General features: G+C 34.9%; 2 protein-coding genes across 6 annotated transcripts in view; one reads left to right on the plus strand and one right to left on the minus strand.

The window, feature by feature from the left end:
* BANK1 (B cell scaffold protein with ankyrin repeats 1) overlaps positions 1-15547 on the plus strand; it is a 154898-nt gene extending 139351 nt beyond the window's left edge. For all 3 annotated transcript variants that reach the window (XM_072405629.1, XM_072405630.1, XM_072405631.1), the window contains 6 exons: positions 2491-2672; positions 2954-3005; positions 3619-3648; positions 7643-7716; positions 9241-9311; positions 10175-15547. In XM_072405629.1, the coding sequence (XP_072261730.1) occupies positions 2491-2672; positions 2954-3005; positions 3619-3648; positions 7643-7716; positions 9241-9309 (407 nt within the window). In that variant the 3' untranslated portion in view covers positions 9310-9311; positions 10175-15547. The remainder of the gene's footprint in view (positions 1-2490; positions 2673-2953; positions 3006-3618; positions 3649-7642; positions 7717-9240; positions 9312-10174) is intronic.
* Positions 6189-26267, minus strand: part of LOC140326759 (NACHT, LRR and PYD domains-containing protein 3-like) — a 43987-nt gene continuing 23908 nt past the window's right edge. The window contains exons 5-7 of one of the 3 annotated variants that reach the window (XM_072405641.1): positions 22286-22369; positions 19047-19130; positions 6189-6400 (exon numbers count right to left, since the gene is read on the minus strand). In XM_072405641.1, the coding sequence (XP_072261742.1) occupies positions 6394-6400; positions 19047-19130; positions 22286-22369 (175 nt within the window). In that variant the 3' untranslated portion in view covers positions 6189-6393. Of the gene's footprint in view, positions 6401-15981; positions 18226-19046; positions 19131-22285; positions 22370-26267 lie in introns of those variants that run through there. The other 2 variants (XM_072405639.1, XM_072405640.1) reach the window with 2 other exon arrangements.

Raw genomic sequence — 26267 nt, forward strand, 5'->3', positions numbered from 1 at the left:
TTTTTACAGAAATATGAGTTCTTCAAGAAGAAGTTGTTTAAATGACCCTAATGTATTTTGCTACATTTGTGGTGAATATTCTCAGCAAAAACAGGGAAGAAACATTACAGAATTTGTGAAACAAGCATATCTTGCATATTTTGGTATTTGGGGGACCAAGATAAGTATTGGGCTCCCCATATAGTATGCAAAACTTGTGTAGAGTGTCTACGTCAGTGGAAAAATGGAAAACTGAAAAGTTTGGAATTTGGTGTACCTATGGCATGGCGAGAGCTCAAAAATCATCATAATGATTGTTATTTTTGTGCTGTGAATGTAAAAGGTGTCAATCATTACAATAAAAACAAGTGGGAGTACCCTGATTTGTAATCAGCAAGACGACCTGTGCCACATGGTGCTGATGTTCCCATACCATTGTTCAGTACACTCCCTGATATTCCTGTATCTGACATGGAGGATATACAGGGTTTGGAGTGTAATCCAGGAGTTAGCAGTGGAAGTGAATATGAAGGAAGTGTTTCATTAAACCAGCAGTTCTCCCAAGAAAAGCTCAATGATTTAATACGTGACCTAAGTCTGTCAAAACAAGCATCTGAACTTTTAGCATCCAGGCTGAGACCGGAAGGTAAAATAACGGTTTATAGGATAAGAGAGGTGACACTCCTACCATATTTCAGTGAAGATGGAGACTTTGTGTACTGTTGTAACATCCCTGCACTACTAGCCTATATGGCAGTACTAGAATATTGAGCAGAAGACTGGCAGGTTTTCATATACAGTTCCACTCGAAGTTTGAAATCTGTTTTACTGCATAACGGCAACTGCTATGCATAACTTTCAATTGGTCACTCAACAAAACCTAAAACAAAAGCTTTGCTATCATGAAAACCAATGGTCCATATGTGTTGATTTAAAAATAGTGAACTTCCTACTTTCAGCAAAGTCGATACACAAAGTACCCATGTTTCATCTGCTTGTGTGATAGTAGAGCAAAGCAGGATCACTGGAAAAAAGTGACATGGTCTCCAAGGGAAAACATAAAAAAAGTTCAGCGAACATCATTAACGAGCCAATGGTTGGCAAAGAAAAAATCATTCTCCCTCCACCACACATAAAAGTTGGGATTAATGAAGCGATTTGTTAGAGCTCTGAACAAGGACGGTGATTGCTTCAAATATGTTTGTAGATTCTTCCCTGGATTAAGTACTGGAAAATTAAAAGCAGGAAACTTTAAAGGACCCCAGATTCAGAAATTGATAAATGATTCAAATTTCACAAGTACATGACTGATACTGAAGCTTCTGCCCAGCACAGCTATGTCATGGTTGTCAAGAACTGGTACAAAACTTGCTCTTAAACTTTAAAAATTTGGGTGCTACTATGAGCATAAAGGTACACTATCTCCATAGCCAGTTACAAAATTTTCCATAAAACCTTGTCAAGGAACAAGGGGAGAGATTCCATCAAGATATAAAGGTGATGGAAGAAAGGTATCAGGGCAGATGGACACATGATGGCAGACTACTGCTGGAGCCTTCAACGTGATTGTCCTGATCATCAGCATAAAAGGAAATCATACAGAGTTTTTCAAAAAAAGTTGATATATTTGTGGATCTACCATAAAAGAAACAGTAAATTTGTATGTATTCCAGCAGTAAGCAGCAATTATGTGTTTAAACCAGTTATTTTAGTGTAAATATTAGATATGTTTAATATATGTATATTGTCAGCTCTAGGACCAATTCCATATGAGTTTAAAACCCATTTGGCTCAAAAGTTAATTTAGTACATAATTACATTTTGGCTTAAAGGTTATGTAATTTTTAAGGATTATATTGTACTACTATATTCTACATACACTTTCCTTGCAGATCTGTTACGAATCCACTGTACACATTGAACACAGAGGTGGTGTCTAGCACCTGCAAACCCAGATCAGATTACCCTCATTTCACTTGCAGATTACCTGCACATTCTGCCCAAAAGTAAACAGAGCTGGATCGCCTAAAGTGATCTAGATTCTTGTCTAGGGCCCTGTGCAACAGTATCAACATATGATACTACCGAGAGCTGTACTAGGCAGTCAAATAAGTGGCTATTCTATAATTACCCTCAGCCTGGAGTTGTTATCAAAACTGATTATAGAAGAAATCATCATTGTTTATCCAGAGATTATTAGTGATGTAGCTAGAATTGTATGCACATGCATGGGAGTTATGTAATTCAAGATGACCAAAGACCCAATCCTGTTCAAAGAACAGGTGTAGATGCTGGTGATGAAGCAAGAGATATCAGTTTGGTTCTGCTTTAAACTTTATAGCCTTTTGATAAAAGGATAATAAATGTTGGTTTAGCTATACATTTTAGATTCCAACTTTACTGTATTGTACTGTACAGTTAGGGCTTTAAATGCCAGACTAAGTAACATTTATCCTATACATGTCTACTGCTTCTAATCCAATCGATAATATAATGATTGTATAACTGCAGGCAGGGCACAAATGACAAAGAATGACAGTCAAGCTACGCAACAACCTCACCTACCTAGCGGGCAAGATGAGCTTATTTTGTTACAAGAAAAAGTGAAGATGGGAATAATCACAATGGATGAAGCTATTAAAAAATTCCAGCAGTGGCAGACTGAAAAGAGTGGCCTGGATCTCCTTCAACAGGTACAAAACATGCCATATGCTAACCATATACTGTGCCAATACAAACCATATACTGTGTGATGAAGATTTACATGCAGGACTGCATATTCCACACATAGCACATATTGTTTTGTCTAAATTAATAGATTATATGTTTTCATATAATTTTTTGTGCAGTGTTTTAGAATTTACTTGCAAATACAAATATATTTCTTGACAATAGGTATAAAAAACACTATATAGAGATCAAAGCACATTTTGAACACATATTAACAATCTGTTTTCCATCTCTTCCCAAATAGAAAAAGTTGCAGCAACTCCGCAACAATATTATTGGAGATAAACCAGATGATGGTAAGCCTAAAAAATGATACAGTTATAAAATATAAAACTTAAAGCTGAACTCCAAGCAGGAAAACAGATTAATGGGGATAGTTGATCAGTAAGCTGGGGGTAGGTAGATGACCAAGCTAAATTGTTAAACTGCAGTGGGAAAAGTCAGATCATTAAGGCTATGTACACACGTCAGATGATTATTGTCTGATTATCGCTTCAGGGCTAGTTTCAAATGAGAATCTGACATGTGTACAGCACTCGTCCGACGTCATTACGTCCGTCCTGGCAGATTCATGAACATCCAAGGACTGCAATACAAGTGAAGGGGAGAGAACGCAGTGAGTTGCTGCTCTATCGTCCTCCCCCCTCCACTCTCCATAGAGCAGAATGGCACTGTATGTACAGTTCTCGTTCATGCATTTTTCAGTCTTTTGTCTTTGGAAACAATTGTAAAAGATCTAAAGTGTGAATGCAGCCTAACTTTCCTTTGCTACATGGAAGGACTTGATGGAGAAAAATACCAATCCTTTGGCAGGTAGAACAGCTTCTACATATTTATAATAACTGTATATTTACTAGTAATTCTTCCAACATTGTATTATTTTTGTTTAATTTTTTTTTATTTTTTTAGATAAACTAACCATTGTTCATCAACCAAGTCGTAAGTCTCATTACTTTTTATGATATAGTAATAAATATATTAATAACATTAAAGTTTTGCAACTGAGATTTTAACTTTAATAATACTTTTTTTAAGATCACATTTTCAAGAATAATATTCTGAATGGACACAAATATATCAGATCTAACTGTTACAAGAGATATACTAGTTTCATACATACAGTTGTGCTGTTTTATAAAAGACTTTTAACATTTTGTTAACCTGCAATCTGAGTTCAGTTACCAGTTCAGATATCCAGCACATAAACTATTGTTGACAGGTATAGCGTAGGCCAGAGGAGGTTGTCATCAGTTGCTGGCTGGATTGGCTGAACACAAATAAATAATTCAGGACTCCACCCACGCATTCAGCCACTGGTCCAGAGATGAATCTTTCTGTGATCTCATCTTTGGTCATTGCCTGACCCTCTGAAGGTAAATAGTAGTTAAAAAAAAATAAATAAAATGTAAAATAAAAAAAAAAATAAAGATATATTTTCTATTGCGTCGTATGGTAATTTTTACACCTGATTTAGACCCTTCTTTGAATGGGTAAGAGGTATTGCGTACCCATAGATTAATTTCCCAGTGTGAGAGGATAGACATTTTGAGGCAACTGTTTAAAATGGGCTCCCAGATTCCAATAAGCTCCCTGACAGAAGACCCCCACAACTCTGAGGTTATTTTGTGGGGATGAGATTCTTACCTCTAAAGATGGCCCTTGCCACCATTGTGTCACAGATCCCTGTGGAAGTTCTGACCAGGGGATCTGTGCCCCCTTTAATGGTACCCACCTTGCACTCCCCTGCTGCCTGCACCAACTCTGTTCAGGGATCACCTACTCACCTCACTTCCTGGTCGAGGTCATGTGACTCCCAGTCAGCTGTTCCCTTAACTTGGAGGACTAGAGTGTTCCACAGACCCACTCACCCTGCTGGTGGAGATGTGACAGCCACCTACCTCTCGTCTCCAGCACTCCATTTGGTGGTAGGGTAGGATGCCAGCAGGTCACATGGCTCTAATCCATCACCTGACCTTCCCTATAAAAGGATGTGACTGGCAACAGGAAGTTGCCTGAACAAGGAGTTCCCTTAGGCTCTGTTCCAGGTTCCTGCTATTCCTGCCGGCGTCTCCAGCTACTGATTTCCTGTGTACTGACTTGTTTGACCTGGATTCTGTCTCACATTCCTGCACCTTGCCTGAATCCTGTGTGTCGGCAGTCACTGCAACCTGGCAATTGCCCACAGCACACCATCCTTACCTCTAGAGTCTCTGGTGAAGACTGGGTGGCTGCTTAGACCCTGCGCTCCGCACGCCTGTGCCGCCTGAGCTGATGACACGGAGGGTCCATCATCCTGCCCTGCAGCACCATGCCACATTGGAGGCATGAAGTGCTTTGATTTTGACAAAAGGAAGAGGACTACACACTTTTAGCCCCCTTCCTTCTTTGGCATGCCAGATTTTGATAAAACCTTTTATACGGCTAGGATAGGGGGCACACACACTTGCTGTCCTTATTTCCTATTTATGAAGAACCCAGACCTATGAAAAGGTTTGATTTTAATATTAGGGGGACCCTAAACAATGTTTCTTTATTTTTAGTCATTCAAATAAAACAAAAATAAAAAATAAACCTTTCACCTGTGAATGACAGGTATAGAGTACGGTTTACCCAGTAAGGCCAGCAGACATTGACAGCTGTCAACATCCACCATTTGGATTGGCTGACACAATGGGCCTGATTTATTAAAGCTCTCCAAGGCTACTTTTTACTTACTTTTTCATCAGTGAACTTGGGTGAGCCAGCAAACCTGGAATGGATCTGATCAAAGATTGAAAACTTTTTCTAACAAATACCAAATGACTTTTAGGTAATCTATTTCAGGTTTGCTGGATCACCCAGGTTCATTGATGAAAGTTTATCTTCTCCAGACTTGAAGGGCTTTAATAAATCAGGCCTAATAAATAAGTAATGGATTCCACATCTAAGTCATTTTAAAGGACTCGGATTTCTTGACTGTTGACTGGAATTACTCCTAAGCACACAGCCTGTTTGACCATCACGAGTGTCTACTGCAGCCAAATAAGCATATTTAATTGCCCCACAATACCTTATCTTTTCAAAGAGATATTTTTTATATATAAAAAATTCTTATACATCATCTCTCAAAGTGGTTTTAATAATAAATAAATAAACGATTCCCTTAGGTCAACTAAGTGCATCATAAGATTTTTAGCAAAGATCTGCTATAGTCTGTGGAAGTTCTGAAAGGCCATTTCAGTACACTTGCCAATTTAATTAAAGTAAGTACTATTAGTACGTTGTACTATTACGGTATAATCTTTTATAATAGATATTTATATATATATATTATATTATAATCTTTTGATCAGTCCCAGTGTTTTGAAGAAATACAGCACCCCAGCATCCCTGTGTTCCATAAAACATGTAAATAGTTCAGGGCTGTAACTCCAGTTTAGGTTATTAAAGTTGCAGGGAGGAAATCAAACAAAAGTAATATTTTGGCTTTAGGTCACTTGCAGTGTGTGGAAATATTGTGTTACTGATTTTCTGACAAAACTTAGAAAGCCATACTAGGTCACCAGGGTAAAAATGTGCTTTATTAAACAATATAAACATCATACTAGTTTGTTTTACATACCTTATTTTTTCTGATTGATTGGAAGCAGTTATTATATCTCTGGGGAGATTTAAAGTCATCTAGAAAGGTTGATCACAAGTGCCTTACAACCTATAAAGAATTCCAAATATTTATATTCAAAGTACAGTAACATGATCAATGAAAAACTTTATATAGCAAAGCTAGCTGGTATTGTATTGTGTAAATGCATGTGACAAAATCATGTTGTATATTGACAATCAATTTACTGACATTTTCATATTCTAACCTCTGAAAATATCAAGATGATACCCTGATAAAATACCTGAAATAGCTGACATTTTGTATTATTTTTTTCCTATAACTTACGAAATTGATGTTTTATCCATCCTAAAACATATTTTAAGTGAAAATTTAGGAAGACTGTCTTTAGACTCCCTATCTCTTACAGCAGGAGTCAATACTTTGGGCCTAATTTGTTGAAGCTCTTCAAGGCTGGAGAGGATACACTTTCATCAATGAAGCTGGGTGATCCAGCAAACCTGGAATGGCTCTGGTCCAGAATTCAAAACATATCCTAACAAATAGCAAATGACTTTAGGGAAATCAATTCCAGGTTTGCTGGATCACACAGCTTCACTGATAAAATTGTATCCTTTACAGCCTTGGAGAGTTTTTATAAATCAGGGCCATTGACTCATTGAATAAAACAGGAAATCTAATGTTCCCTCGAACATTCCTAGGTGGGAATCAATTGTTGCGATTGAACACATAGACCTGAAAGATTCCCATGAAGGAATGTTTGAGGAAATGTCAAATTCCCTGTTTTATAAATAGAGCTCATTCAGTAGTGTGTATGTAAATTAGAGCATGGGTTAATAAGCTCTCAGGATATCAACAGGCTTTTCTTTTGCAGGTAAGATTAGTTAGGTAAATCCATGTAAATAATATAGACATGTAAATAACATAAATACATGTAATAAGCACAGTGTTCCACATATTAGCTATATTATTCACAAGTAGTATTTAATTTTTTAATTATTTTCAAATTGTTTTTATTTGTGACATATTTACTGATAGAATAATTTATGCAAACCACTACACATTTAAATGGCCATATACTCTAAAACATGGCATTATTTATGATAAACATATGGCACATGAGGAGATTTGTTTGGAGAAATTAAGGAAGTGAAGCCTGCCAAAGATTTCGTTTAGTAATCCGAGTACCTGTAATAAAATCCATGTGCTCACATAGGACTTTGTTATAAATTTAGGTGCCCTTGTGGCACTGTAATTGTCATCTTTGTGCAGAAATAAATCAACAAATTAATTTCAATGTAATTTAGGAATATCATCAATTTTACTTTTCAGCAATCTCTGCAAAGCAGAGAGCCACCTATGGAATGTTTGATAACAGTATCTATCAGAAGGCACGTCTACCAGCAGTAAGTATCCTTTTCTTACATCATGATTTTACATGTACTAAATTCTGATTCATATCTAATACATTTTAGTAATCTAAAGTTATACCCATCTAGCTGATGAGTATAGGTTTTGAAATGAAATAGTGTTCAGTCCCTGTAAAAGCCCAAGTACTTACCTGCATTATTGGTTTCCCAGGAATTCATCTTTCTCAGATTTCATTTTGTGCATGTGCTGCTCTACCCTCCTCACTTTTCACTCCCCCTACAATTTTTTTTTATTTGTCCAGGTAATGTAGCTAAAGGTATTCCAAATATCTTTATCTGAAATAGGTTGCATGCCCTTGAAAAATATTGCCTATTCAAGTCCACATTTTTTTCAAAGCCTATAAAAAAATATCTTGCAGAGACTATCTCTGTCTGTATTCATATAAAAAAAAATATATAGAATAATGTCAAGACAAAACTGCACTGTTATATTCCTGTTTTTTATATTGACCTATGTACAGTGAACTTCCGTTCGAATATTATCTTATGTCAATCAAATGGTGAAGTGACCTACACTACATTATGGAATAGATAGGAACATTATGCACTAGTATACTATTGAGAATAAAAGGCAGAAAATCCGACTACATATACCATAACTTATCTTTGTCCTAGTTCCATGTGTTTTAGTAGCAATATCGATCTATATATCTATCTATAGTTATCAATGTTTAAAGTATTATATATCAGTGTGTATAGTATTATATATTAGGAATAATGTACATGTCGATACATACAATTGACAATGTCACAATGATTACAGTTTAAACATTTACTGCTTTAGTTGATTAATTTCATGTATTATTTACCTTGAATTTGGAAATGAAGTTAGTGTTATTGGTAAATACGTAAGTTTTTTTATTAATCATTTTAAAACCAACAAATACATGGTGAAAGATCACCAAGGAAAGTAATAGTGACATTTCAGTAAATGAAATACTGTAATAAAGCATGAATTCATAAAAAACCATGAAATGCCATTTAATAACTTGAAACACAAGGAGTCCCAATAATATATGTTTACTTTTATTAACTGGATTTTCATTTTAATTTGTGAATAGTTTGATACTAAACTATGTTTTGTAAGGTAAAAATGGCTAAAGAGTCCATGAAGGATTGCTTAATGAGCCAAAATACAGAATACTGATACTCTGAAGAGTGCATTAACCAAGAACAACCAATAAAATGTAAGACTTTGGAAGTTAGATTAGTGGAAATGATATCTAACTACATAAGGATTTGAGTTACCCGAAGTTTGCAAATTGCTGTTAAAACATCCCCTATAATCCGGACTTGATATAGTAAACAAATAAAAACTTTATACTAAGTAAGTAATCATGTTCCAGGAAAAATTGTGTTCTTTTACATTATCCAGCATGTGATTAGCTTAATTTTCTTTATACAGAAATATTATCCTTGTCTTAAAACCTCTTCTAGTTACTCACCCTCATTTACAGAGATTTATTTCAATAATGCTACACAATTTCTGTTTTTTTAAAGCAACCACCTCCTCTTCACCATGATCCTAAAAAATATGGAACATATGGGAAATTGCCTTATAATAAGTGATGGTGAGTGTGCTGTATTTTATAAAACACAACTTTTTGTAAACTGAAAAATGTGTTATAAAAAAAAAAAACTGTTTTATTCAAGGTTAAAGACCCAACTAATTCCATTACTGTTATCATCTCAGTAGTTCCTCAAAAGATTTTGAGCCCAAAGGTCAAACTACCATTACCAACTCCTTATTTCTGCTTTATAATATATTTACATTACTTTATTATCCATTGCAGGAAAAAAGCTAAGCTATTATTGCCTTTTGATTGTATATGTCATGTAACTGCTGTTTTGGACTATCATGTTTTTAAATTCTAATTGTACTAGCCTGCGCTTTGTTTAAGATCATTCTTTGTGCAAATGTCTAATTCCTTGTGATCTCTATTTTTTAAAAAAAAAATATTTTAAACAAACATAAACTAATTGACTACATCAATACATGCCTAACTGTGTGGAAAAGACATTAAAACTTGGAAGAGGTCTATTTGTTCTCTCCTTGCAGTAACACTTAGTAGTCTATCCCACAATGTCAATGCTTTTTTCAGTTTGCTATTCTGCATTTGCTTTCTATTACCACCAACATTAATAGACACAAAAAGGTATGTTTTATATTGTGTTAATAGTTATATGGCAATTGTATTGAGTTTTTAATAAATTTAGTCATACCCATTTATTCATCTACTAAGTAATCGAATAATTGTTTCTAGATTATATTGAATATCACTGGACATGCTTTACTAAGGTGATACATGACATTTTGGCCAGAAATTTTAAAAGTAGAAGGAATTAGGAAGAAAGAATGAAATCCCTCCTAATAGTTATACTTCTACATGTTTGCATGTTTTCTGTACTAAGTAACAATCTTGTTTCTTTACAGGCTTTGGCCATCAAGATGGACTTAGTGAAGAAGTCAGTGTACAAACTCTAGCATCTAAAGGAAGTTGCTATTTAAGTGGACCAACCATTACTTTGAGCAATAGCATGGCGTACCTTCATCAGCCTAGTTGCACAATGCTTGTGTTTGGCAGAAAAGAAAGACTACAGTATCGTTTCCTGGACCATAAGTTGAGCAGCTTGATCTTTCTTCAGAGCACTTTGTACAACCCTAAGTTATTATTGCAGAACAGAATTATATTATATATAAATGTCCAATAAATGTGGTATTAAAATACGAATATTAATTTCAAAATCCTAAAAATAGAATTGTGTACAAGCAGAAATAGAAAGTAAAAAAATGATAATAAATATAGTAATTCCAATAAATGTAAAAAATACAAACAATATAAAAACAATTCACATTCCAGTTAAAGTAATTGTTATTCTGGTGGCACCACCACTCCCTCCTGTGGTCTGGAAGTGGTCAGGGAGCAGTGGCACTGACAGTGTACATTAACACATCCATCCACAGAAAATGGCTGCATTATGCTGGCGATTGGGCAACCAGATGTTCACATAAAGACTTTTCTAAATCACAAAGAACAGATTTGCAAAATATTGGACTATAATATAGTGTAAAAAAGCGTGTGTCATGACCCCTCTGAATATAAAAAAAAAAATTAAACAAAAAAAATTACAAATTGGTGTACTGTCATAATAGTGCTCATTGACATAAAGAGATCATTGCTTTGGTTGCAGAGCTTGAGATTAGGTAGCCAATTAAATAAAAAGTGTACACAATCATTATTATTGTGGCTGTGTTGCTATCTGTGTTAGGTCATTTTGCTTGCTTTTTCGGCATTTATAAGAATAACTGTTGTGTATTAATACTGTGTTCACCAAAAATAGTTGTTGTTACATGTTTTTGTGTGACACGTAGTAATTTATGTATCCTTGCAGAAAAAGTTGTATATAAACTGTTAATAGTATGTAAGGACATTAGGAGCAAGCCTTATACCATGTTACAAAACAGAAAGTTTCTACCATTGAGGTTTGCCAGCAGAATTTTGAATGAGGGATGTTGGTCTGTCTCACTCATTCACTGAGGGTGTTGCCTAGTGGAGTGGTTGAGGGAAAAGGTATTAAAGGTTTACCTTGTCAAAAGGGTATTTAAAAGCCAAAACCTGCCTGAGAGGTTGGGCCTAGGCCAGTTAAGGTATCAGGCCCCAAGACATACCTTGTCTTGTCTGCCTTAGTCTGGAGATTTGACCTGAGGGTGATTCCCACCCCAAAATGTCCTCTGTTGTGTTGAAGGTTATAACCAGCATTGTGAATTGAAGAAGAATTGATTATATGGGTTTTATGAGCTGAGGAGTGTCAGAGGAGGTACACAATGATGTGTCTGTAGAATACGCACCTGTCGTCTCTTGATAGTGCTACTGCAGCACATAGGGCTTTATTTATAAAATAGGGAATCAGACATTCCCTCATGGGAATCGATGTCCATATGTTTCAAATGCAATAATTGATTCTTACCAGAGAATGTGTGAGGGAATGCAAGATTCCCTGTTTTATCAATAGAACCCAAAGAGGCAATTGTTTTTTAGGGTTCACAAATATTTCATGAGACAGTAGATCAACAGTGATTATTAATAATTATGTATTAGTATTTCTGTGCACCCTGCACCCTAACCACTCTCCTACAATGCATTTGCCGTAAAACCCTAGAAAATACAAAGTGACTGTGACCTGATTTAAACTGTTCACTGCATCTGTTGTGCAAGTGGGCTGCACCTACATATATGATGGCCAAATGGGGCTTCGTTTAAAAACTCATTTTGGAAATATGAATATAAATAAGTTTTTGGCACATTTAGAAACTAGTAAAAACAAAAGACAGCACATAAACCATTATTCCTGTATGCCTGAAATGAAAGATATGTTTTTGAATTTGGTTAACTTGTGGTTAACCCTGCAATGTATTGACAGAATGTAGATAAAAAATACTTGCAAAGCTCAATATAACCATAGTCTCTAGCCCTGATGTACTGACCTACAGTTATTAAAAATAAAATTCCAGTTTTTCACTATCACCCATATAATTAGTCTAATTGACCCCTTTTTAATGGAACCTTTAGCTTATATCTCTGTAATCCCCAAACTACAGAAAGGCTATAACTTTTGCTCCAAGTACTGCAAAATAGGTCTGTTCAATTCTTATTATAAATTATTAAGAAACATATATTTTAGCAAAAAGAGAGGTCAATATATTGACTGTATTAATTAATAAAGATAATGTTAGGTTTATATATTATTAAGAAGCAAATTGAAAATACTTTCTTCATTATTATAAACAAGCAGGCCATGTTAAATTCCAAAAGTGTCCAAGACATCCTGTATCCTAAATAGCACTTAGCAGTACCCGTTAGTGTGTGCAATCAGGTTTTTTTTTTAATGTTATAAAAAAAAACAGGAAACAAGTCCAGTTGAACATTGTGTTTAGCATACCAAAATACAATGCAATAAATATATTGAGACCCTGGTACTCTGTTGGGGAGTTAGTGATCTCTTTGTTTCTCTGTGGGCATGTACCAGGGTGGAAGCAAGGACGTAGCTTTTTAGATGTTTTTCAAGAACCAAATAAATCCAATATTTAGTCCAAATTTGGTAGTCTATGACTAACAACTTCTCAAATTAATTCGAAAGATCCTAAACATTGTATTGTAGCAAGAATTGCTAGAGGGCCCAGGGTATCACTTTAAACTGTTGAGTGATAATGAGGAGTAATTCATATTTTTCATAATTAAAAGTCAAAGTATAGTCAGGAAACTATTTCAACCCTAATGACAAATGTTTAATTAATTGTGAAGCCCCCAAACATAGTATTGTCACCAAAATTGTAGGAGGAAAGGGGTTAAAGAATCTGTGAGAACATAAGTAGAAAAATATATCAGTATCATGTAGTATTTCTGTAAAATGAAATTAAAATATAACAGAAAACACATTTTTGAATCAGCCCAGAGTTACCTTAAACTTATTTTAGCTCCAATAGGTTTTTCTTCCCCCAAGGCAATTGGTACTACCCCATTAAATGTATAAAATAAAGAAAAGAACATACCAATGTGCCATGAGTTTCCATGTACTTTCTCTGATGTTGAGGAAATGCATAGGGCCTGATGTGGACAGGAAGTAGGGACCACAAGCTCACTGTCAGTGTGTACAGGGATAGGTCACGTGTAACTAAATTAGTGGATCCTTTACCATTTTTTAAAAAATATTAAAAAACAAACATGCACATCTTTAAGGCATCCAAAAGCTTGCTATTTAAAGGATTTGTATTAACCTTTCATTCTAAGCTTTGCAAATGTTTTTATGAATTGAAGGTCTGAAAGCTTACATTTTTAAATGGAACAGTATAAATTGACCCAGGAGAAACACACTGTAGAGACAGAAGCTCTGGGACATTAAAACCAGGTGCAAATTAGCTACTTGTTTGCATTAAAAACATGTTTACGCTAATATTTTAAATTGGATTTACAAAAAAATTTACTTTTTTAAAAAAAAAAATTGCAATATGTTCTTGAGGTTTCCCTCTCCCAGAAGTTCCAATGTTGACAATGCTATGAACAGGGGCTTTGGAAAATGAGCAGCAATAGCATTTTCAAATCTGAATAATTAAATAAATATATATATATATATATATATATATTCATAAATAAATCCAACTGAATCGAATCCAACTATTGCTTTGGTTGACCAGATAGATCCAATGGAGGGAGTTCAACACATCAACATGCATGCCTAGCTTATACAGTTGAATATTACTAAACTGATACAGATTGCCAGTTAATAACCACAAAATAATAATTTACTGACAACAGTGCACTGAATATATAACAAACCGGTCCTTTGCACTGGGTATACAATAGTCCATTTGTTAAGGTTCTTCCCTAGATAAGCAACTTACAAAAGACAATAATATTATATGTCTGCATGAGTGACGTTATTTCCTTTGGCTGTCTTTGGTAATTGATGTAGCTAACAAATTTTAATAATAAGGAACTCCAAATAAGTCCCTAACTTAGCCAAAAACTTTTAAAAAAGTACTAAATCATGTTTGAAAACAAATAATACCATAGAGAAAGATTCCCTTTATTACAGCTTATTAAACGGAACCCTGTGATAAAATGTCTGTTTCTCTAAGAAACAATTGTAAACAAGTATACAGACAAGCTTGATAAACCACTGCTAATCACTAATGTGCGGCTACAGCTATAAAATAAGGTCTTAAAAATGGCTGACAAAGATGCTTTAAAAATAAATTATGCATGATTCAATGAAAGGGAGCATAGAGTAATGGTGCTATAGCATAAATCAAGCTAATTAATTATGTACTAGCAATTGAAAAATACCATATCAGCAGAAAGCTATGGAGTTTAGGAACTATCACAAGATTAATTTTCTCAGTCATATATCTGCCTAGATCGCCTGTCTATGGCCTGAATATAAAAAAGAAAAAAGGAAAAACGTGTTCATGAACTACAGGCTGGTAGAAATATACAAATTATTGTAGGTCTGTATTCATTGATGAGTTATTATATTTTCTAAAAATAAATTCTATGTAAGTATCTAAATGTTACTTGATATCGGTCTTAGACAGCCCCTTTATGGTAGAGAACAGAATAGGTAAAGGGGGCAATCATTTGTGATGTAGTTTTCACGAGGGTATTAAAGCTTTCAAGTACAGATAACAGTGACTGTTGATCCAGGGAACATCTGATTGCCTCATGGAATTAGGAAGGAATTTTTTTCACCTGTTGGAGCAAATTGAACCAGTTTGAACCTATGTCTATAGGTTTTTTTATCTGGGATATGTTTATTTACTTAGTGGTTGTACTTGATGGACTTATGTCTTTTTTCAACCTGACTAATTATGTAACTATGTGCTAACTGGAAGCATGCTGGTAAGAGGGGTGGGCAGACCCTTTTAGTTTGTTGTCATTTCACTTTACATTCACAGGCTGGAGGCAGGGACATAACCTGGAGCAACGTCAGGAGCAACGTCAGGACCGCTATCAGAAATTTCCTGGACCCCCTTCTCCCATGTCAGAAAGTTAAAGCATTGCAAAAGTCAAGGTATTTTGACCAGGACCTGGTACAGAAGTACCTGTCCGTCCCCCATCCCGAATAGACGCCCTGAGTCCCTTAACTGCAAGCTCCCGCTTGGCTAAACAAAACTGTGCTTTCTGGTAGAGATAAAAATATATTCTATATTTATTTGTTATGTATATGTGCCTAGAGTTCAGTTTACATGTATGGTCATGCCAAATATGGTATAGTGTTTAGTTTTAAATAAACAGCTCTTAACCTTTCTTAATTTTTTTTTCTACCTTATTTTTTTGTTGCTATGTCCCCTTTAGGAGGACATAAGCAGAGGAAATAAGAAGCAATCTCCCAAATTAGGACACAAAGGGCTTAACATACTACTCCTGTACAAAACAAAAAAATGTATATATAATTTTTCTGCTATTGGGAATTACATTTGGTTCTTATAGTTATAATTTCAATTCAATTTAGTGTATAATTTCTATTCAACAGAAAATAAATCATTTTACCCTCCAAATAACCCTCAAGGTCAATAAAATTACATTTGTTATATATATTTGTAATAAGCTATAGAGATATGATAAATGAGACTCATTAAAGACATCAGATATAGCCTTAAACTGTATAGAATATACAACAACAATATTATACTATTCCAACATAGCACTGTACATTCTGAAGAAATCTTTAAAGTACAAATCATAGAATCATAAATATTTTATTGTGCCATCTGTTCATTTGCTGTGCTCATTATACAGTGTGTAGAGCTCAGTGACAAAGCAGATAAAAAGAATCCTAAAAGCAGTATGGTCTACATTTCTGTCTAACATACAGCAATGTACCTTCTGTCAGGCAATCACTTTCTTATACAATGTGTTACCTAATTTCACAGAGCCAGTGAATTCATGTCATGAAACCTAAAAAACATGAGAGCAGTGTTGTCTTTAGTATTTGGGCTATACCATGCCCATACTACTGCTTCAAACAAAAATCAGTTAAACCTTGTCACGGTACCACATACCTAATTTTAAACTTGCACAAATTGACTACAAAAACATGTACAGGTAGTCCCCAGGTTACATACAAGATAGGAACTGTAGGTTTGTCCTTAAGTTGAATATATATGTAAGTCGGAACAGGTACATTATTTTAATAAATGCAATTAGGTCAGATACTATATAAATTCCTCACTGTGAGTTATTTATAAACAAAGCAAAAAATAAAAAACTTTATGAGCCTAGACATTCATTAACTTCTGGAGCAAGCTTTGCTTTGATATACAAAAAGAAACAGCTGCAGAGTTTGTCTTGGTCATTAAAATTTTAAAGTTACAACCAAATGACTTCTTCTGTAAGTCATGCGTATCGCCCCCTCCCCCCATCATGCCTCTGTCCTGCACACAAAGGAGCAGGAAAGCCACGTTCATATCTAGGAGTCTTCTGTATGTCAGATGTTCTTAACTCGGGGACTACCTGTATGTATAAAAAGATCTAATTTAAATAAAACATAAATATTTACATAATATTTTTTTTTTAAATAACTCATCATTACCATTCAAGTACAGTTACATTTGGAATACCAATATTTTGACACGTATGTCATGATAATCAATCCAAAGGGCAGGGAGAACTGAGGCCGCCTCTCACCATGTTTCACAAAGCTTGTTTGATCCCCAGAGGATGAAAGCACTACTTTAATCTGGTTATGGACTCAAACAAGATGGTAACAAGATGGTGACAGGGAGGGAAAACAAGATACAAACCTTTCTCTCCCTGTTATGTATATAAATTACAGAAAAGTCTTCACCATGGTGGAAATATTGAAAAAAAAAATGGATCGTGTATATTTCATCACCTCTATCCAAAATGTTTAGCAGGGAGTCAAAACAGCTAGGGCTGGCATAGGCAGAATGACCTCTGTGGAGTACCACAGACTCCACTTTTTGATTTAAATCATATAAATAGACTGCTGTGTGCAAAGCCCTGAGCATAACTTACTGTATTTTATAGGTGCTTCATAAAGCATATGAGATATTTGATGATAGTATTTTGATCTATTAGTGGCCATAAAGATGCAGGCAAAGCCACACTAATCAGACAGCATGATCTGACATGAATTTACCCATACACCCAGGCTGTAAAGTCTTTGAGAATCTTAACAGTTTATCACTAGATTGAGATTACATGTGTAGTTTAAATAAGGTTTTAGTGTTTGCCACTTTATGGTTAGGAATCCATTTACAGTTATATACACAGTGTTCTCTACATATCTGGAGAGAATGCTGCTGGGTAAAAGGAGAACTTTGTCAAATGACCTATCAAAGGCATTTTTTCCTTATTTATTGGGGCTTAGCTTATTTCAGGGCAGATTTACAGTGTTGCATTGCGGTAACACTCAGTAAAATGAATGTTTTCCCACAGGTTATGTTAATGCAGGTGCAAATTGTGACAAGTTCTATTGCAGGACACCTCTCCGTCATCTTCTTATAAGGTCACAAAAAGAATGCAAAAAGTATACTCTGGTCTGATGACCAAATTAAAAATAAAATATATGTGCATTGTTTTGTTTTCATGTTTCACAGTTTAGTTGCTTGTTCCTGAAACATCAGTCTGAGAGCTTCCATTTTCTTGCTAATATTTTTAATTGCACAGCGGCGTATCCTCTCATGCAACAAACAATCCACTTGAGTATACCAATGTCTCATCCATTCTGTATCTTTTCCATTGCAAAGACTAAGTCCTCTGTGCACTTTAGTCAAAAATGAAACAATTTTCTCATCATTACACATCTTGCATCTTTGAAAAATCCAGTCCCACCATCCTTCCCAGAACACCTGGCCATACGTCTCATCTATGTGGGCAACGATGATGCTTTTCAGAGATTTTGCCTTCAAAGCTAATATATCTTCTGATTGGAGATTATTACCTAGCAACCTAATAGAAAAATCTAGATTAGAGAGAAAAATAGGGAAAAACTAGACAAAAGCCAAAGAAAAAATGACTATTCAAATAAAACATCCTTCAAACATCCAAGTATCATTTGTCTGTGGAAAATGATGTATCAGTTATCAGTATTTTATTTTTTAATTATTTTTATTTTAAAAAATACAAATGTGTTTGTCTAACTCAATTTTTGGTTTGCTAAAGAAAAATCCATAATCCATCTGTATGGTACACAGAAAAGGTGTTTTTTGTTGGACCAAATCACAATATGTCAGGCATTTTTTTAAATAGTTACCAAGCAGCTATTAAAAATAAAAAGGCAGATTTGCTGGAATAGTCACATTTTCTCTGGTACTGTCCTCTGCACTGAAATCCAGCGCTAGTTTTCTTATTAGATGTCCAGCCCCATTCAATCTACTTCCTGTGAGTGCAGGATGTCATTAGTCTGTTCCCTCGGGACTAACATCAGCATCCTGCACTCACAGTACACTCATTACTGTAATGATGCTCTCTGCAGAGCAAGCAGATGAGAGTCCTAACTGTCATATAAAGATACCTAAACAATGTTATTATAAAAAAAACAATGCCATACTACCATCATTAGGGATCATTAGAAAAGAAAGGTGGTACCCCAAAAAGTGGACTCAAATGCAGATACTGTATTCATGCAAACAGATTTTCCCCCCTAAACAGTATCTGAGCAATCTCAACCAAAAGGAGAGCTAGACACAAAACTCTTTCTTGGCTATAGGCTGTGGGCACCTCAGTGTATTACTAGGAAAAGCACAATGGTTTTCTATGAGATATAATAAAACAAATACTTACACAACATGTTCTAAGTTAGAGTTGACAGAAGATATGTCAGAAAATTGTTCAATGGCTTTCATGCTGATGTTGTTGCCTTCAAGCCTGTAAATAAAAAGGTTTAAAAGTTCATTAGTTTCCATGCCATTATTAAAGATACTAAGATTTTTAGTAGATCCCTGAGAATACTCAAATAGTTAGATTAATTGGGTATAAATGTAATCGCTGTAATCGACTGTAATCGCAACTAAGGTATGATTTACCAGGCTCTGTGATAATATATAGCTGCACATGAAGGTGGTCACAGTGGCACTAAGTTTCATCACTGTAATCTTGTGCCCTTTTTTGATAGTCCTGAGTATGTTGACATAAAATGTTAAGACTATGTGATTGAGTGCATTATACAACTTAAATAAAATATCCTCATAAAAATAATAATCTGCCCTATTCTTTGCATATCCATTTCACTGCATACATGACCTTGACACTTTCTTTTTTACTGTGTCACTGCAAAGAACCTTTCAGTATCTAGATAAGGCACACAGTACTGCAAGGGGCGTCCTTAAGACACAAATGCGGGCTGCAAAGGGTGTGAAGGATCGGATGGAGGGGCCATTTATATAAGAATGTTTTGCTCAAAAGGTAATAAAAAAAAATCCCTATGGGTTAGAAGGGGAAAGGTATTGTGGAGAAAAAATATTTGCCCCGAGATGGGCTTTAACATTTCAAATAGCTAAAAATGGACCAATGTCAATGTCTACATAAATACACTTTGACAGTAAATAAATACCTTTATCTCCATGTTTTGCCACCAGAGCAAATGAAATATAACAAGTTAGATGATAAATATGGCTATATTACTGCACCACACCAGTTTAAGTATAAGTTGCAGTTTCTAAAGTTAAAGTGTTACTGTCAAGTATTTCCTAAATAGAACATGAATGGCTTGGAAAATTTTTAAGACTTTCATTGCTGTGTAAATTCTTGTTAACAATTGTTGTCAGCCAGTCTGGAAGTAAGGCAGAATCTCCAACAGGTTTATGATTGGCAAAAAAAAACTGTAATCGCTCAAAAAGAGTGTTTTTATTTTTTTTTTAGAAATGACTCTGTACTTCCTGTTCCAGAAGCACATTTACCCCAGGCAGGGTATTTTCCCAAAAGGCCAAAAACTGACAAAGGTTGAAAACCTTCTCCACTCTACTCATAACTGAAAAAAATATTAGATTTTTAATTTATCACAAAACCTTTACTGAGAAAGAAGAGAGAATGTGGGTCCACAGCAAAATGAGATGCTTGGCTGTTGTGCTGATTTAGCGGTTTCATTGCTTTCCACATCAGCAACCCTAAACATACAAGTACTTTTAAATTTGGAAGACCATATCTAGATATTAATTTTTGATTAGTTACTCAAAACTACCAAAGCCACTAGATTGCCTTGATAGCCAGACGACTTTCATTTTAAGGTGAGGTAAGTAATTACAGCTTATGGCTTTATCTTAGTGCAAGGTTCCTTTAATAAGACACACATGGCAAGAATAATCAAAAATTAAAAAAAATATTATTTTATATCATAGAAACCAAGACCAAATTGGCTACTTTAATGCAGCTTCTTTTTTTTTAATGTTTGCAGAGCTCATAGTTATTAAAATGGCAGTAATTATCTCTGGCAGTGTACAGTATTTTAAACTGAACCTTCAGATACCAGTTTGGATTAGATAAAAGGCTCCAAGTGACAATCTGCCTGTATTCAATTAAGGATTTTAGAAACCTGGCAAAAATTCAGCCATGGGCAAAACCCAATTATACTTTCAAAGCTGTCTTCTAAACTAGCATTTATCAGCTCCACACTGAACCGTATGGCATCATTTTCTCCACTATTTTATGCCACTGTCATAAATGTAATTTTCTCCTGTTTTGTTACTGTTTTTCCTCTCTATACTATGTATTAGCAAAAGAAGCAAGGAATAATATTTATTTCAAATTAGAAGGTTTTCATGATTCCTTTTATTTTTGAAGCTGGAATTTGCAACCATAGAGATTTTACCCCCCTTTTTACAGGTTAAAGTATTTTGTACTTCTAAGTTGGTTATAATGATTATTGTTTGTGCTTTATTGTTAACCACCAGTAGATGTTGATGAGTCCTTATGTAATGTTACAGCTTGTTTTTGACACGTGGATCTAACAACAGACAAATGCAATGCAAGGACTCACCACAATGTGCCACCCAAGTATAAACTGAGATTGTTTTTCTAATGACATTTTGAAGGTAAATTCTTGGACTGGATTGTTATGGAGGCATTTCATTAAATGGATTATAATAGCTTCAGAAATAAAAAGAATCATACCAAGTGCCCATTTAAACTTTTTTTAAAGTATTTGTGATGTTTTTAAAATGTATGTCTATTTGTTACATCTATGAAATACATTCCCATTTAAATAATTAAAACACTGCAAACATAATGAAAACTTGTTGGACTTCCCAAATTTAATGTGTTTCTAACTTCCTACAGTGAGCTGAAAACACTTGTACTGCACTAAAATTTCAAGCACCGTCAGCCCTGCCAAGTTTTTTTTTTCTAGACATACACTTTAAAAGGAACAAAACATTACTATGTTAATAATAAGCAAAAAAGTTTACACTGACATGTTCACCCAGGGGACTTCGCATTCTAGGGTCAAGGATTCAAAAAGCTAATTTGATAAAATATAAAAAGACACACTGGCACATAAGCTAAACTTTCTATCTTAATAGTGCGTCTCCTGTAGTTCACAAACTTACAAAAAACAAGCTGTGTAAGGTAAACAATTGACAAAACAATAGCTGAACTTCATTGAGCATCTTGCTGCTTGTTCTCCATACAAAGCAGGCTGCCTAATACATTTTAATATGCAAGACACACTCCAGAGAATGGATTTCTGTAAAGAAAGATGTTGCAAGTCTTTTTCATCAATAATGTATGTATAAGTTCCGCAGCAGCATCTCTATTGTATTGCAGTGGAACGATCTGCATAAAATTCACATAAGGTGTTAAAGGAAAGGGGCGAATATTCGGAAAGGGCCTGTTTGACATGCACAAGCACATTCTGCAGGCAGGACCACATTATGTTTAGACATAAGGAATGTTTTATTCATAGGACATCTTTAGTGGTGGCCAGGATCTGATTTAAATCATGCTGTAGACAACATCCAGTGACTTAAATAGGTTTCTGAAAGCGGAAATTTTAAAAGTAATCTCAATTAAAAGGTATGTTCTCTTACCATAATCCTGTCAAAGAGTGATTGTGTGGGAGACATTTGTAAAGTTCCAAGAATTCCTCATCTTCTATCTGCGTCCACCCAAGACTATAATATAAAATAAATTACATGGTTAGTGCCATCATTTGTAAATACAATAATATTAAGGCTGACATGAACTAGCTTTTCTTCTTCGTTCACCTAAATTATCCTATGAAATAACTGAAGTATAAAATTATAAAGAACTCTTACAGCCATAAAGAAAACTTGTAGTTTGCATTCCTTTTCATTCTATTTTTATTTAATGTCTCCACCCAAGGCACGATTAACCTCCAACCATTTGTGAGCCACAGGCAAGGAAAATCAAAATAAAGCCAAGCAATGACAGCCTCTATATTCTCATTATGACAGATGTACCCAATATAATGAAGTTGAACTCTAACCAGATATCAAATACACAAATTATTGCAGCTCTGTAACCATTAAAGCATCATTAAATGTATTTTGCAAGCCATGCATTTAAAATGACTTGACTTGGTATTAGGCTTTTGGAATCCCTGTACAGCTTGGGTGCATAGGGTAATCATAAAGTAGCCAACAAGTTCATCTGCTGACAAGAAGCACGCCGACAAAAATAAAAAGCAAATACACTGAAATTTTTTAATTTTACTACCCAGACACAAACAGGGGGAGGGTCCAGGATAACCGGGGATCGGAGGTAGTAAGTTGAATGGTGCTAGATTTTAGATTGAAGGGAAATCTGTGAACTGAAGATGAATATTGCAGCAAACACTGACTTTGATTTTTGATCTTTTAATGGGCATTGTTCTGATTTTAAGGTTTTTTTTTATTGTTATACCTTAGAAATGTTTTATTTAGTTTTGAATAGAGAGGGAAGAATCAGTATTAGTGTGAAATCAGTTTTGTAAACACTATTGCTGAGATTTTCTATCATCTCCTCTTCCTCTGTTGCTTGTAGTAGAAATAGGGTTACAGAGGCAATTAGAACAGGTAGGTATGAACAATACATACACTGTTAGAAGTTTGACTCTCAGTCAATATAACTGAAACATGTTTTTTTTCTGTTCCATATTGGAGAGATTTAACAATTCCTGTTTTACTGGGAAGTGAAGGTGTATAACCCCAACAGGGACACAGATGATACTAAAAACCTAACAAAGGCACTAGGCACTCTATTCAAAATAAAATAAACATTGTGTTCGACATTGGACGTAAATCAATTTATAGAGCTTTTTTTTTTTGCTTCAGAATGTATTTATACCCATAGATCTTTTGCATAAATTATTGCATTTGTACTACTGCCAAAGAAAAAAATCTGATAATCATCAGACATTATTTATTAAGTTATTTTTACTGTTGGGTAAAATAGCACTTTTAAGTGACTGATTTTCATGTAGTTTGTCATGTTTAGGGGTCCATAGAACATATTACATCTGAAAGCCGCTTAAATATAAACATCCTGAGAACTATATATTCAAAGAACAAACCAAATATGAGACTTTTAAGGATCGAACATAGCCTTGATCACGTCATTATGTTTTTTGCAAGTCGACAGCCTTTGCTAGTACATATATATATATATTTATATTAAAAGGGTACATATTGGTAACTAGCTGGTTCCCTGCAAAATATCAGCAGGTATTATTGTTAATGAGCCACTCAAATAAATAATACAGGGAATATGAAGCCACTGCAAGAAGACATAGGTTCAAAAAAGAATCTCTGGAGTAAAACCTATTTCTTTATGACATGAAAAATGAATAAATCAGGCAGTTATAATGACAAGTCAGCTTGCCTGAAACCAAAAAATGTATGTATAAAATATGTTAAGCAAACTTTTGGGGTATTACTTAAAAGTATATATAGGCATATATCATGGGATGTATTTTTAACATTGTTGACTAAACAATGTTGTTAGTCAATGTGTCAAGCAAACACCCTAGAACTGTTTTACATTCATACTAAGGACCTGACCTCAAGAATAAGCCCGAGGAATGGTACATTTCCTTACCCATATTGAGACTGTTGTAGTGGCAATGCAAGTACTTAGGGATCACACCCTTACGGGTCACACCTTTAGCTTTGCCTAGAAACAGTTCTTGGGCCATTAGGACCTGCATTTGAACTATTTCGTACACACAGACTAGAGCAGTGGTCACCAACCTTTTCGGACCTACCGACCACTAAACTTACAGGCTCCAGGGAACCGTGTGTCACTCAAAGGGGAAGACACCTCCCCCATAGTGACATTATGATGCCAGAACCTGCCCACTCAGGCTCAGACCTGAGATGGGAGAGTGGGCGGGTTGTGTCCAGAGACATAACCCGCCCAACGCCCTGAGCCTGCGATTCGTACAAAAGACATGGTCCGTGGCTCTGAGTTCTTTTTCTGACCCCGCAGACACCACCGGTTGGCGACAGCCGGACTAGAGGTCTCTCAGCATTCTTGGAGATTCTTTTATGGCAAAGCTGTACTTGGCATCTAGGAAAATATTGTATATATGCATTCTGCACCTAGCAACAGAAAGAACATTTATAATAGGCAGAGAGTATTTGCATGAGCAACTTACAGAGATTTGCTGGACTTATAAGATAGACTTTGATTTGTTTATTTTTAGATGTGAAAAATATAAAGTGAGAGAGGTTAAAACATGGAAAAAAATTGTTTGCAGAGACATTTGTACAGAGGCTGTGTCACCATAGAAACACAGTTGGTAAAGAATGGGATAAAAATACACAAGAAGCACAATTCATTGTATGTATTCTACAACTAGCAATGCAGATGTGATCTCAGTTCATCCAGGCCAAAATGTTTTCTTGCATAAAGCTCCAGCAATGGTATTTTTAATAAAGCTAGACAAAGCAGTTTTTCACTAGTTATGTTCAGCATAATTTTCATAAATTGTGCTTTAGCATACATTATAGCTTTTGAATTTTTATAACTAATTTTGAAAACATTGGCATTCAATGCAAATGTTTATGCATGATCTTTCTTTTTGTAAAATCACCTTAATATAACAGATTTATCTCCAGGATCAGTATTATATCAGTGCCAATAACTCTAAAGGTAGTAGAAACAAATACACTGAACTTCATAGGCAACAGACAAAGCCACCACGCCTTGCAAAGGTTCCAATATTTAGGGACAGGGGTCTTATCCCACATTTGGTGCTTCCAGTGTGTGGGGTAAATTTGGGGGCTGATCATAAAATCTGGGCTGGATCTGGCACTGTGGGATAGGCACCCATGGCATAAATCATTCTGTATACCTGTATTTCTTATTGGAGGATTTAACCATGATTTCCAAAGAGGATTTGTCTATTCTTTTATCATTTTCCAAGATAATTACATTTTTAAACAGGATTTGTCCTATTCTCATACTAATAATTTGCCCTTTCTGTAATGTGGCAGTTTATGGGAAAATCCTATTTGGTAATTTAAACTTTCTGTTATGTTGTTTGTGAATGCTGATAGCTAAATCTTATTAGAATTGATAGTTGAAATGTCTCTATTACTGTAATCTGTCTTTTATGGTGTATACACTGGGCCTGATTTATTAAAGGTCTTCAAGACTGAAGAAGACTATCGTGAATGAACCTGGGTAAATCTGGAAAATGGGTTTTATCCAGGATTGAAACATTTGCCATCTAATAGCAAATAATGTTTAATAAATCCATTTTTAATAAAAACCTCCCACCGTTTGGATTTTAGATTAACCTTTTTGCTAAACATTTCCTAGTTTTGCAGCTGCACCCTGTTCCATACAACTATGATTACCTTTACTTGTTCTACTGTCTGATGAGTTCCCATTTGTGGTCAATATAGCTTCTTTTGACATGTTGTATTAGGATGACATGGCTTAGCTTTACAATGGACCTTGTAGAATACAAAGGGATATACAAAAAAGGCTCTGGATAACAAAGCCTTGAGCTTGCTCTTAGGCAAAGCATCCACTTTACAATTTTATAGCAATTCAAAGAAAAAA

This window comes from Pyxicephalus adspersus, chromosome 3, assembly GCF_032062135.1.
Source record: "Pyxicephalus adspersus chromosome 3, UCB_Pads_2.0, whole genome shotgun sequence".
Taxonomy (NCBI): domain Eukaryota; kingdom Metazoa; phylum Chordata; class Amphibia; order Anura; family Pyxicephalidae; genus Pyxicephalus; species Pyxicephalus adspersus.